Source organism: Saccopteryx bilineata, chromosome 2, assembly GCF_036850765.1.
Source record: "Saccopteryx bilineata isolate mSacBil1 chromosome 2, mSacBil1_pri_phased_curated, whole genome shotgun sequence".
In the NCBI taxonomy this organism is placed as follows: domain Eukaryota; kingdom Metazoa; phylum Chordata; class Mammalia; order Chiroptera; family Emballonuridae; genus Saccopteryx; species Saccopteryx bilineata.
The window spans coordinates 369,927,919-369,940,623 of NC_089491.1; the positions used below are offsets into that span (position 1 = coordinate 369,927,919).

General features: G+C 45.7%; 1 protein-coding gene across 1 annotated transcript; it reads right to left on the reverse strand.

Annotated features, from left to right (window-relative positions):
- Positions 1-4,402: 4,402 nt before the first annotated feature.
- LOC136323544 (C-C motif chemokine 3) lies at positions 4,403-6,279 on the reverse strand. The gene is made up of 3 exons (XM_066255384.1): positions 6,087-6,279; positions 5,316-5,430; positions 4,403-4,892 (listed from the first exon to the last, which is right to left on the reverse strand). Exons 1-3 carry the CDS (start codon positions 6,160-6,162, stop codon positions 4,802-4,804), a joined length of 282 nt encoding a protein of 93 aa, XP_066111481.1. The 5' UTR covers positions 6,163-6,279; the 3' UTR covers positions 4,403-4,801.
- Positions 6,280-12,705: the final 6,426 nt, after the last annotated feature.

Sequence of the window (12,705 nt, forward strand, 5' to 3'; positions counted from 1 at the left end):
TCTTACTTTCTGTATGCCTCTGTCTCTATCCCTTCCTCTATAAATAAATAAATAAATAAATAAATAAATAAATAAATAAATAGAAATATTCATCACTTACAAAGTATTATGGGGAACACAAAGAAAAAATATCCACAGGAAAAAGACAGACATTATAATGAAAACATGTTTTTTTCTTCACCATATTCTACATCCTTCCTGATGCCAGAAACCCATGGTTCTTTAACCAGCCACTCTTCCCCATAATCCTCAGACTTTCTGTTTCTGTGAAATTCACCCAATCCACTTTCCAGGAATGGGCCTTGATTAACTTAAGCAAATCTGTGAAATCCAGTCCCATAGCCATAGTGATTGGTTAGGAAGAGAGATTCTGACCTTTAGTCAGTCAAATCCAAGAGAACCTACTAATTTTTTTTTCCAATGGGGACACAACCTCTCTGTTCCAAGAAAATGAACAAGGATTCATGTAACACTGCAGGGTCCCAGCAGCCATCCCGGACTCGCACATGGAAGGGGGATCAGAAAGAGAATTGGACCTGTGGGGCTTGCCTGGAGCCACAGGGTTTATTTTTTCAAGCCTCTTTGAGTTCAGTTTGTACACTTGTTTCCCTCCTTGAAACTACCAGCATCCTGAGAAATAGCGTCCTGTAGCTGTGAAGAGACGCAGGTCTGTTAAAAGTAACAGCTCCCAGGTAGAGCATTGGCCTGACGTGCAGGAGTCTCGGGTTCGATTCCCGGCCAGGGCACACAGGAAAGCACCCATCTGCTTTTCCACCTCTCCCCCTCTCCTTCCTCTCTGTCTCTCTCTTCCCCTCCCGCAGCCGAGGCTCCATTGGAGTGAGGTTGGCCCGGGCACTGAGGATGGCTCTGCCTCAGGTGCTAGAATGGCTCTGGTCACAACAGAGCAGTGCCCCAGATGGGCAGAGCATCGTCCCCTGGTGGGCATGCCGGGTGGATCCTGGTTGGGCGCATGAGGGAGTCTGTCTGACTGCCTCCCCATTTCCAGCTTCAGAAAAATACAAAAAAAAAAAAGAAGTAACAGCCCCCAGACTGAAGTGTGGGACTGGCTGAACTGAGGAAGTAGGAGGGAATATGGCAAACATCTTGTTAAATGGAAGTGGTTTTTGAACTTTATTGCACAGGAATTGCCTAGAGCTTTGTTAAAACACAGATTGCTGTGCTCCACCTTCCAAAAGAGGGAGAAGTGCTTAAAATTTGCATTTCTAACGAGTGTCCAGGTGTTGCTCATACTGTGGTCTGGGCACCACCTTTGAGAACCTCTCGGACACGGTCTTGCTGTTGTTGGTTAAACTGTGGTCTGTCGTTGGTTGGTGCTAAGGCGCTGTGCCAAATCCTAAGGCTGCAACATTGAAGAATTTGATAGGTAAGATTCTTAATATTGGAGTATGATAGCTCCAAATCCAAGAGAACCTACTAATTTTTTTTTCCAATGGGGACACAACCTCTCTGTTCCAAGAAAATGAACAAGGATTCATGTAACACTGCAGGGTCCCAGCAGCCATCCCGGACTCGCACATGGAAGGGGGATCAGAAAGAGAATTGGACCTGTGGGGCTTGCCTGGAGCCACAGGGTTTATTTAAGGTCCTTTAAGAAAAAAATTTAGGCTGCTTTGAAATGGGCTCATCTGAAATTGGGAAAGGGGAAAAAAATAGCTTTCCTAGAAAGTCCTTTTCAACCTGTTGATTGTCGCAGGTAATGTGAAGTCTAGAAGCGCTGTAAAGGCAGAAATGTTTACTCCAAGCTGGAAGCAGTACAAGCAGAGGCAGGGAGTTAGGAAACTCAACAGGAGAAGAACCTGATGCCCAACTATGGTCCTAACTCCCTGTCCCTACCCTCTCCTATGAAATAACTGTCTTACTTAATTAACCTAGACAATCAGCTCCTTGTGAAGGTACATAAATATTGTACTGGGCATCAAATAGTTATTTTTTCTGCACATTGCCACACCTCAGCAGGGGCCAAGATAGAGGCAGAGAGCTCTCACCAGAGGGCCAGGAGGTAGGGGTGGAGGGGTGACTGTAGAATTGAGGCCCATGCTGGAAAGTACACATTCCCAGCCCCAGTTAAAACGCAAGATAAAGCCTTAGCTGGTTGGCTCAATGGATAGAGTGTCGGCTGGGCATGCGAATGTCCTGGGTTCCATTCCTAATCAGGGCACACATGAGAAGCGACTCTCTGCTTCCTTTTCCCTCCCCTTCCCTCTCTTTTCCCCTCCCACAGATTGGTTCTTGCCTAGGCCGTGGGCACTGAGGATAGCTCAATTGATTTGAGCATTGCCCCAGATGGGGGTTGCCAACTGGACCCCAGTCAGGGTGCATGCAGGGGTCTGTCTATCTCCCCTCCTCTCAGTTAAAACAAAGAAGTGCAAGAAAAATGACTGGACAAGCTCTCTGCTTCTGGTTATTTAGCCCATAGAATTGATCAGAAGCAAAGAGATCAGACTCCTATTATTAGAAGCGTGTTGTGATGTGAAAGAAACCACAAGACCAGCCAAAAATGGCTGTTGATTGCTCAATACCTAAGGCAAACTCCAGGCTCCTAAGTCACATGGACAAGAGGAAGGCATCTCCCAGAAAAGGGCTCTTCCCCTTTTCTGTGTCCATGGAGGACATCCCTCAGGGAGGTCAACCAGGAGGCTGATGCAGGCTCTCGGTTTCATCTCAGACGCTGAAAGACCCCACACACTCATTATCAATGCAATTCCCATTCTCCCTTTCCCTCACGGGGCTCTTTGTTCACGGCACTTGCATTTAGGGACTATTGAGCTGCTTACGCTTCTCGTTTGGCTTTGGGTTGCTGGACCTGGAGAAAGAGTTCAGTGTAAGCAAGCAGGTTTTGTTTGTCCCACAATGCCGGAAACCAACGGAGAAGAAATGGGGTTGCCTTCACTGCTTCTCTGGAGACAAAGGCTGTTCCTCCCATTTTCCTGATAGTGCCTTCACACTGATCACAGGTGTGGGTGGTAAAGGTGTTAGGTGAATGAGGCCCTTGTAATGGAGGGGACTGTAAAGTGTTGCCTGGGAGGAGCTTGTGTGTGTGTGTGAGTGAGGGTGAGAGATGAAAGCATTGTCCTCATTATATAAAGGCCGTTATGGCACACAAACTGTTAGGACTGGCCAACATCTGTCGTCTCTGTGTCAACTCAGAATCCCAACCAGAAAATGGTGCCGATGGTGAGTATATCACCCATCAAAGGGTAGGTAAGAGGAGACCGGAGAGATGAGCGATACACACTCGCTGAAAAATAAATAAAATGCAGAAAATAAAAAGGAAAAGTACCCATTCCTAAAAAAATATGTTAATCCCATTTCCTCCCAGAAACCAGTTAGCTTTTTGGTTTCCAAATATTTACCTTTGCAAATATGTGTGTATGGCTTTAAAAATATGAAAGCAAAAATAAAAGCATTTTATATACAGTTCTGTAGCATACACGTAGAGTATATATACATATATGAGATATAAACAGATACACCTTTTGTGCACAATATTAGGGACACTTTCCATAGGTATAAATGTGTGCTATCTGTTTTACTGGCTGCAGACTACTCCATTCATGAGCATCTCAACCCTCTGCTGCTTAAATTCTTCACTGCTGGTTGTTTCCATTTGTTCGATGTTTACAAAACATGCTGCAAAGAATATCCCTGTGACTATGTATTCCTGTTATTTGGTAGTGTTGCTGCAGAACAGACTCCTAGAGATGGAATCAGGGCAAATGATATCTAGGTCAAATACTGGGTGCATTTTAGTGTTTGCTTAATAGGAAATGCTGATATGAGTGGTTTAAACACTCTTTGCTTGTGATTGGAGTACAGGTGGATTGCATTTTGGAAAATAACTTGGCCCCTGGTGAAGACATAGTCTGTAGCTGTATCAAAGTCTAGTTTGGGAACTCAATTGTACCATTTTCTGTGTGATCTTGGCCAAATTGCCTAACTTCTCTGAGCCCCAGCCCCAGTTTATTCTTCTGTCAAATGAGGACATTAATAGTCCTTAAGCTACACTATCTCATTGTGAGGATCAAATAGACACTCTGCAAAAAGCACTCAGCCTAGAGTAAGTCTCAAATACGTTAGTCATTGTCATTAAGAGAGTTTGATTTATCATAAATGTGTACTATGAATACCCTTCTTAATAGTATCCGTTCAAATAGCATGTCCTCCTAGAGCATGTACAGTACGTATGATTTGATTTATAAGCTATTCATAATTTCAACGTTCCGGAAGTGTGGTCCCGTATAAAGCAGAACCCCTTCCCCCTCCCAAGTTCCCTCCCTTTCACATCTTCCTGTTCTTTGCCTATTATTCCTTTCAACCAGTGGTTCTGACTTGCCAAATAAACAAAACCAAACTCAATTCCAGTTCACCTTTGAGAAAAGCATCTTTATTATTCCTCCACGCTGAAAGCAATACCAAACAGAAACATTTCATACCCATGTCAGGCCGGTGGCTTTGCTGCCACCTCTGCCCAGAACAAACTGTTGACAATCACTCAATTGTCATCACAGTGCAAGTGAAAGGGGAAGGGAGGGTGGTAAAGAAGGTGTCCTGAGATTTTTGGAGCAAATAGTCCCAAACACAGTGGGACAGTCAAAATAAATACAAATATTAAATAGTATAAATAAGTGGAAAGTTAAGTTAGGAGGAGTCCCAGAATGTGGGGAACAACCAGCCCACAGGAGAGGTAGCAGTGGAGGTTACAAGGCCGCTTCCAAGGCTCAGGCCCCTGCTTCCCATTGGCCCACCAAGGTCGCTGGGTTCCTCAAAGCTTCCAGGCCACTCATGCATTCAGCTCCAGGTCGGTGACATACTCCTGGACCCAGGCTTCAGTGGGGTCTGCACAGACCTGCCGGCCTCTTTTGGTTTGGAAGCTGTGGAGAGCAGTGGAAGGCTTACACACCGAGGAATCCAGCAGGGAAACCCTGGGCCCACCGTGGCCTCTCCACCCCACTCTGTCCTAGGCAGCTCGGCGCCCACCCCCTCTCTAAGGGATCCTCTGCCTATCTCAACCCCGAGAGCTGCTCTTATTGACTCAGGGAGCCCCTCAGAGGGTCCTGCTGCTGCCTCCTTCTTTCCCTCCCTTCCCTCTGGGCTGGGCAGCCCTACCAAACTCTGCAAGCCCCTGGCCAGGTCAAGTCACACCTCAGAGACCTGGGTCCTGCATAGTTGATAGGACATCCTGGAGGACGGTGCCCTTCCAGGATGGTGCCCTGGCCTGTCTATGCCTTGGGCATTGCCCCCCACCCCACACCCTCTCTGTCCCCTCCAAGATGGGCAGGAAGACTGACACTTACATGATACCAGGCTTAGAGCACTGGCTGCTGGTCTCAAAATAGTCGACTATGAATCTACGCTGAACCTGCCGGGAGATGTAGGAGAAACAGCAGGCGGTCGGGGTGTCGGCGCCAACTGCGGAGGAAGAAACAGAATGAACCTGAGTCATAGTTCAGAAGGAAAGGTGACATCTGAGAAGTGAGGAAGACAGCCTCGTGCAGGGCGTGGGCTGAGAGACAGTCCCTAGAAGGCATTGGGCATGTTTGCCTAGAAATATCCCTATCTCTGTCCTTGTTCTGCCTGTGTCCTTCTTTCTCTGAGTCTTCATTGTGGGCACCGTCTTTCTCTTTGTGATCCAGACATCTGAGCAGACTGTTTTCTAATGTCTCTGCAAGAAGCCGTACCCGAGCAAAGGGAAACCTTGGACATCTCTCCTAAGACATCCAAGGGACAGGGCTCTTGGGGGGACCTAGAATGAGTTAGTTGAAGACTGGTACCACCGGATTCTGCCTCTGGTGAACTCACTTGCTTAGGTCTCTATTTTGCCTTCTGTAAAATGGGACTGTGACTCCCCTACTGCACCCTGGCTCTCAGATAGAGAGACTGGGCTAGCTAACCACTCCCTTATAAGACGAAAATACAAGTTTTACAGAAAAAAAGCAAAGATGCTTTGAAACCCTTTAAGAAGTTCTTTATTTTCTCTCGGGAGATCTCAAGACCACAAGAAAAGAAGGCTGTGGTCTGACCACGGCCAGAGAGTGGGGACACCCACAAGAGCAAGACAGACTCACATGGTGCCGAGAAGACCTGGCTGCAGAGGGCCATGGTGCAGAGAAGGACGGCGAGGGTGGCCCCGGAGACCTTCATGATGCTGAGCAGATGGAGTGCGGGCTCGAGGGTCAAGAGAGCAGAGCTGGGAGTGGGCACTCGTTGCTGGCTGCGTCCTTCTGCATTGTGAAGCCATCTCCCCTGCTCTTTATAGGCAGTCCTGGTGGAGGGGAAATGGAATCCGGGGGTGAGGAGGGAAATTTTTAAGCATGCTGGTGTTGTCAGGCTGAGAGTTGCACAACTCAGGGTCCTAGGTGACCACAGGGGCTCAGGATATCTAAGAATAGCTCCTCTGAACTATAAGTCTGAACCCACAACTCGTGACTTGTTCCGCTTTATTTGTGAGGAAATGGTTTCCCCCTAAGAGCTGGAGAAGAGTGTATCCCAACTCAGGGCTATTCTAAGCCGGTTCCTTTCCATAGAGACTGAGCTGTGCATGAACTCTCCAGCTCCGTCCTCCCCCAGAGCTGAAGTTCCCGGGCTTCCACAGCTGCTCTGAGCACTCGGATGGGCTGGATGAGAGGATGCGGTGGAGGGTGGCACAGCCTCGCTTGGTGGCTAGAAACTGAATTGAGGAATTCCCGCTAGAGGACTAGGAAGCATGAGGTCATGGTTCTGTCTTTCGTCCATTCATCTAACAGTCGCTGGATGACTAGGGTCATTGGGTCACAAATTCATAAAGATACTTTAGATGTGGGTGTTAATATTTCAGGAGCCTAAAAATATTTATACCTATTAACACATTTCTAGGAAAGAGTTCTAAAGAAACAAACCCAAATATGGAAGCGTCTTCAAACATAAAGATATAACTGACCCAGCATCATTTGTAGGTCTAAAATAAGGCAACCTAAAATCTTCCTCTATCGGGGTTGATAAAGTGAGTTGTGATATATCCACTGGCTCATCTATTATTAAGTCCTTAAACTGAATGAAATGTAGTGGAACAAATATAAAATCAGTTGTAAAAAAGTAAGATGACAAATTATACAAGATATACAAGTATATACACACAGATAACTATAATTGTAACCATAAATATGCATATATGTAGTTTATATATATAAACACTGGGAATAGAAAAAATAAAAAGCTTGGGAAATAAATCTCCCAATGCAGCAATAATACATATATATGTGTGTGTAAAAGATCTATGGGTAAATAATGTCCTTGTTTTTTTCTTTGTCTGGAATTCTTTCTCCCTCTCTCTCTCTCTCTCTCTCTCTCTCTCTCTCTTTTTAAGTGAGAATGCATTACTTTCCTAGTCAGTTCACAAACTTACACACATATTTTGTTTTAAAATATTTACAATATCATTGGTTGGAAAGTAGGTTGTTGTCAATTGTTTAATTTTAAATTAAAAGAAATTTTTGAGAAATATACCAAAGTTTCTGTCCGGTGGCCTCTGCTAAAATGAAATCTTGGTTTACATCTCTCTGAACTATTTTAAGAAACCTGTGCAATATTTACCTAAAAAAAAATAATGTCAGTGGAGTGAAAGTGCTGACTTCTCAGCCAGGTCTGTATGGGGTTTTTTTTCCTTCTCCACTCTTTAGTATTTTATTGTTACATAATTAATAAGCATAAATCACAATTTTTTAAAATTTTTTATTCATTTTAGAAAGGAGAGAGAGAGAGAGGGGGTAGGAGCAGGAAGCATCAACTCCCATATGTACCTTGACCAGGCAAGCCCAGGCTTTCGAACCGGCGACCTCAGCATTTCCAGGTCGATGCTTTATCCACTGTGCCACCACAGGTCAGACCTAAATCACATTTTATAATGAGAGCTAGATTTAATTCTTTTGGATGGTCTTTGTCCTCTAGATGCCCCTGGTCTAGTAGCAGCAGGAAGAAGATAGATAAGCAGGTAACCACAGCACTTAGCAGAAAGTGCTAAGACTCCTAAGAGAAATCAATGGAAGCTCAGCATGTCCGGGAGAGGGAGCAATGACCTCCCTTGGGAGGACTGAGGGAGGTGTCCCGGAAGGGATGGAACTTTGGCCGGGTCTTGAAAGTACTCGAATGTACACAGCCAGGGCAGTGGTAGAGGTCCTGCAGATGCAGCGTCCCACGTGTGAAACTGCGGGCTCAGGAGGAGGAGAGAGCAGTCAGTGTGGCTGCAGAGTGGAGCGAATATGGATGAGGAAGATAAATTAGGTCCAAACCTGAGGGCTTAGCATCCCCCCAAAGGGAGGAAACAGGAAGTAAGTAAAGTAAGACCACAGCTTAGGAATTCTGTCCTTCCTGTGTCAATAGAAGTACATGGGCTGTGTTGTGATCCCATCCCTGTGACTGCTAATGCTGTCTTTTTTTTTTTTTTTTTTTTTTTTTTTTTTACCGAGAGAGGGATAGATAGGAACAGACAGACAGGAACAGAGAGAGATGGAAGCATCAATCAGTTTTTTGTTGTGACACCTAAGCTGTTCATTGATTGCTTTCTTAGTTGTTCATTGAGTGCCTTGACCATGGGCCTTTAACAGACCGAGTAATCTCTTGCTCGAACCAGCGACCTTGGGTCCAAGCTGGTGAGCTTTTGCTCAAACCAGATGAGCCCGGGCTCAAGCTGGTGACCTCGGGGTCTCGAACCTGGGTCTTCTGCATCCCAGTCCGACACTCTATCCACTGCACCACCACCTGGTCAGGCTAATGCTGGTCTTGAGGGAGGTGAAGCAAAGGCTAGATGCCATGGAAAGGGCAATGGCCAGTTTCACTGAGGCTTTAGCACCCAGCTGTCTTCCATTGACATTGTCAGTTCCAAAAATGGAGTCTGTCACTTATTTCATTGGAAACTCTAGATTACAGATAATGCCTCCTCCTCACCCCACCTCCTCTGCCCAGTTCTCAATTGAAACCCTGCATTGCAGTCCCTCATTTACTTCTTGGGGGGAACTTCCCTTCACACTCAGGATTCAGTTTCTGAGAGCTGGTTCTATGACTTGGGGAGGGCGAGAAAAAGGAAACGGAAACGCTGAATCAACTGCTTTCTGATAGTGGACCTTATTATCCATCTCCATGATTACAACACTTATCATATTGTGTTATAATGTGTTATTTACATAATTTTCTCTCCAAAGAATTTAGACCATGTCCTGTTGACTTTAAACCAAATTCATACCATGTCTTGTTGGTGGATTTAAACAAAATCCTACCACATGATGAATTTTCTGACATAGACTCTTTTTCTTAAAAGTTTGTTCTTTTTAATAAAGGTGATTTATTGACTATAAAATTCTATCTTAGTAATTATATAAGTAAGATTTTCCATATCAATCCTAAAACCAGGAAGTTGCCCTTTGTCTTTTTTTAAAACATTTTTATTTATTTAATTAATTGTGTTTACATAGATTCTAGGGTCACCCCGAATGCCTCTGCTCTCCCCCCTATTCCCCTCAACATCTCCCCTGCCCCCTCCCTACAGCACCCTCCCCCTTCCCTTCAGGTTTATCCCATCCTATCATCCCCTTTCCCTCTGTCCGCTTTCCCTCTGGTCCCTTTGATCCCTCCTCTGTCTCAATTCCGTTCCTCAGTTCTCATTATTCCTGATTAAGCTCCACTACATGTCAGGCGTGTGGTTATCATTGGTGACACTTTCTACCTACATAAATGGTGATACCCTTGTTTGGTCTAGCCTCTGCCTGCTTTTTTCTAGGTCTGGCCCAGAGTCAGGTTGCAGCAGGCTTGGCTCGCCTTTTATGTAGGTAGAGAGGTCTCAGATGAGTGAGGATTCCTCAGATGAGTGAGGTCATATGATATTTTTCTTTCTCTGCCTGGCTTATTTCACTCAACACAATAGTTTCCAGGTCCCTCCATATTGTTGCAAAGGTAGTATTTCCTTCTTTTTCATAGCCCCATAGTATTCCATTATATATATGTACCACAGCTTTTTAATCCACTCGTCCACTGAAGGACACTTGGGCTGTTTCCAGATCTTTGCTATTGTGAACAATGCTGCCATAAACATGGGGGTGTGTTTCTTTTTTATAGTCGGTGATATGGTGTCCTTGCTCCCTCTGCATGTTAATGCATAATCGGAGAGAGCCTTAGGACTGTTGAATTGGTTGTGAGAGGTCTCAGAAATTTCCGAGGTGGTAACTGATGTTCCCAGGTGAAGTGATTTGCCCAGGATCACGCAGATAGAATTGGTCAGTTTTTTATTTCACTGTGTGCGTTACCTAGCCAAGTGTCACCAATGATAACCACACGCCTGACATGCAGTGGAGCTTAATCAGTACGTGGTGAATGAATGAATAAATCACTGATTTCAATAATAGTACATGTTATGTCCAGGTCCCACTATGGAGTTGAAATGCTAACAGGAAGGAAAGGGTCAGAAAGGCCATGGAGTCAAGGTCTTAATCTTTGGCTAAGATCTCTTAGGCAGAAAGTAACCAGCAGTCAGCATGGTGGTCGGTCAGCATGGAAGGGTTTGATTTGTGTCCTAGCTTTCTGGCTCATTCCAGCCTCTTTGAAGCCCCACCTCAGTCCAACAGAGCACCCCAGCGATGAGTAAGGGAATTCTGGCTGAACAATTCATGTTCTGCATAATTATTGCTTTGTCCTGCTCTGCTCTGCTCATCTCCTCATTGCTTCCCAAGGCCCGGCCCTGCTGGAGTGGTTTCCTTTCTGTTTTGGGCCCTGCAGTTCCATTTCCCTGGGTGTCAGTCTCGGCTCTCTCCCTTCGACACTGGCTCCATGGAGTAGTCCATTGATGGTGGTACCCTTGTTTGGTCTAGCCTCGGCCTGCTTTTTTCCAGGTCTGCCCAGAGTCAGGTTGCAGCAGGCTTGGCTCCGCCTTTTATGTAGAAACAATGTCCCAGGGGCTCCTTTTCAGAATCCCAGAGTGACAATTCCATGCAGCCCCTTCTCTCTGCTTTTATATCTTGAGTTCTTATCATTCTCCTCTGGTCGTGTGTGTGTGTGTGTGTGTGTGTGTGTGTGTGTGTGTGTGTCTATAGTAGATCAAGGCATACATCCCGGCATCAGAATAGATCCTTCCCCCTGTCCCTCTGCTCCTCCTTCTGCTTTCTCCACTCAGTAAAAGTCACCCCTCCTACCCAGCTCCCAAGCCACAGACCAGGGCATCAGCCTTGGCTCATCCCTCCCCGGCACCTCCTTCATCTACAGCAGTTCCCATTATCCATGGTTTCACTTTCCTCAGTTTCAGTTACCCGTGGTCAATCGTAGTTCACAATATTAAATGGAAAATTCAGATATAAACAATTCAAAAGCTTTTTTTCCCCTTTTTAAAAATATATTATCTTTTTTGGAAAGTTCTGCTTATGTTCCTTATCCTCCTCTCTCTTTAGTTCTAAAAAGATCCTCCTGTAATTATTTATTTTCTTTCCTACTTTATCAATGTTTCCCTGCATAAACACATGCTCTCACACGCTTACCTAAAAAGAAAACCGACCTGACCAGGCAGTGGCGCAGTGGGATAGAGCATTGACCTGGGATGCTGAGGACCCAGGTTTGAAACTCCAAGGTTGCTGGCTTGAGTGTGGGATCATAGTGACCCCATGGTCACTGACTTGAGCCCAAAGGTCACTCACTGGCTTGATGCTCAAGGTCACTGGCTTGAGCCCAAGTTCACTGGCTTGAGGAAAGGGTCACTGGTTCAGCTGGAGCCCACCTTGGTCAAGGCACATCAGACAAAGCAATCAATGAACAACTAAAGTGCTGCAACTACGAGTTGATGCTTCTCATCTCTCCCCCTTCCTGTCTGTTCATCTCTCTCTCTGTGTCTCAAGATAAATAAATAAATAAATAAATATAAAAAATGAACCAAAAACAAAGCAAAGCTAAACAGAACTTCAATGACTCTTAATTTTCCCCTAGATATTGCCTCATATCTCTGCTCTTTTTTTTTTTTTTTTTCATTTTTCCGAAGCTGGAAACAGGGAGGCAGTCAGACAGACTCCTGCATGAGCCCAACCGGGATCCACCCGGCATGCCCACCAGGGGACGATGCTCTGCCCCACTGGGGCGTCGCTCTTTTGTGACCAGAGCCATTCTAGCACCTGAGGCAGAGGCCACAGAGCCATCCCAAGCGCCAGGGCCATCTTTGCTCCAATGGAGCCTCGGCTGCGGGAGGGGAAGAGAGAGACAGAGAGGAAGGAGAGGGGGAGGGGTGGAGAAGTAGATGGGCGCTTCTCCTGTGTGCCCTGGCTGGGAATCGAACCCGGGACTTCCGCACGCCAGGCCGATGCTCTACCACTGAGCCAACCGGTTAGGGCCTTTTTTTTTTTTTTTTTTTTTTTTTTTTTTTTTTTACACATAGACAGAATGAGATAGAGTCAGAGAGAGGGATAGATAGGGACAGACTGACAGGAACGGAGAGAGATGAGAAGCATCAATTATTAGTTTTTCGTTGTGACACTTAGTTGTTCATTGATTGCTTTCTCATATGTGCCTTGACCACGGACCTTCAGCAGATCGAGTAACTCCTTGCTCAAGCCAGCGACCTTGGGTCCAAGCTGGTGAGCTCTGCTCAAACCAGATGAGCCCGCACTCAAGCTGGCGACCTCGGGGTCTCGAACCTGGGTCTTCTGCATCCCAGTCCTACTCTCCATCCACTGCGCCTGGTCA

Excerpts from the sequence above, each read along its gene's own strand:
- LOC136323544 (XM_066255384.1), bottom strand. The coding sequence starts at position 6,162 with ATGAAGGTCTCCGGGGCCACCCTCGCCGTCCTTCTCTGCACCATGGCC. Across the intron at positions 5,431-6,086 it reads CCAGGTCTTCTCGGCACCAT|TTGGCGCCGACACCCCGACC; the intron begins GTGAGTCTGTCT and ends CTTCCTCCGCAG. Across the intron at positions 4,893-5,315 it reads TGCTCTAAGCCTGGTATCAT|CTTCCAAACCAAAAGAGGCC; the intron begins GTAAGTGTCAGT and ends TGCTCTCCACAG.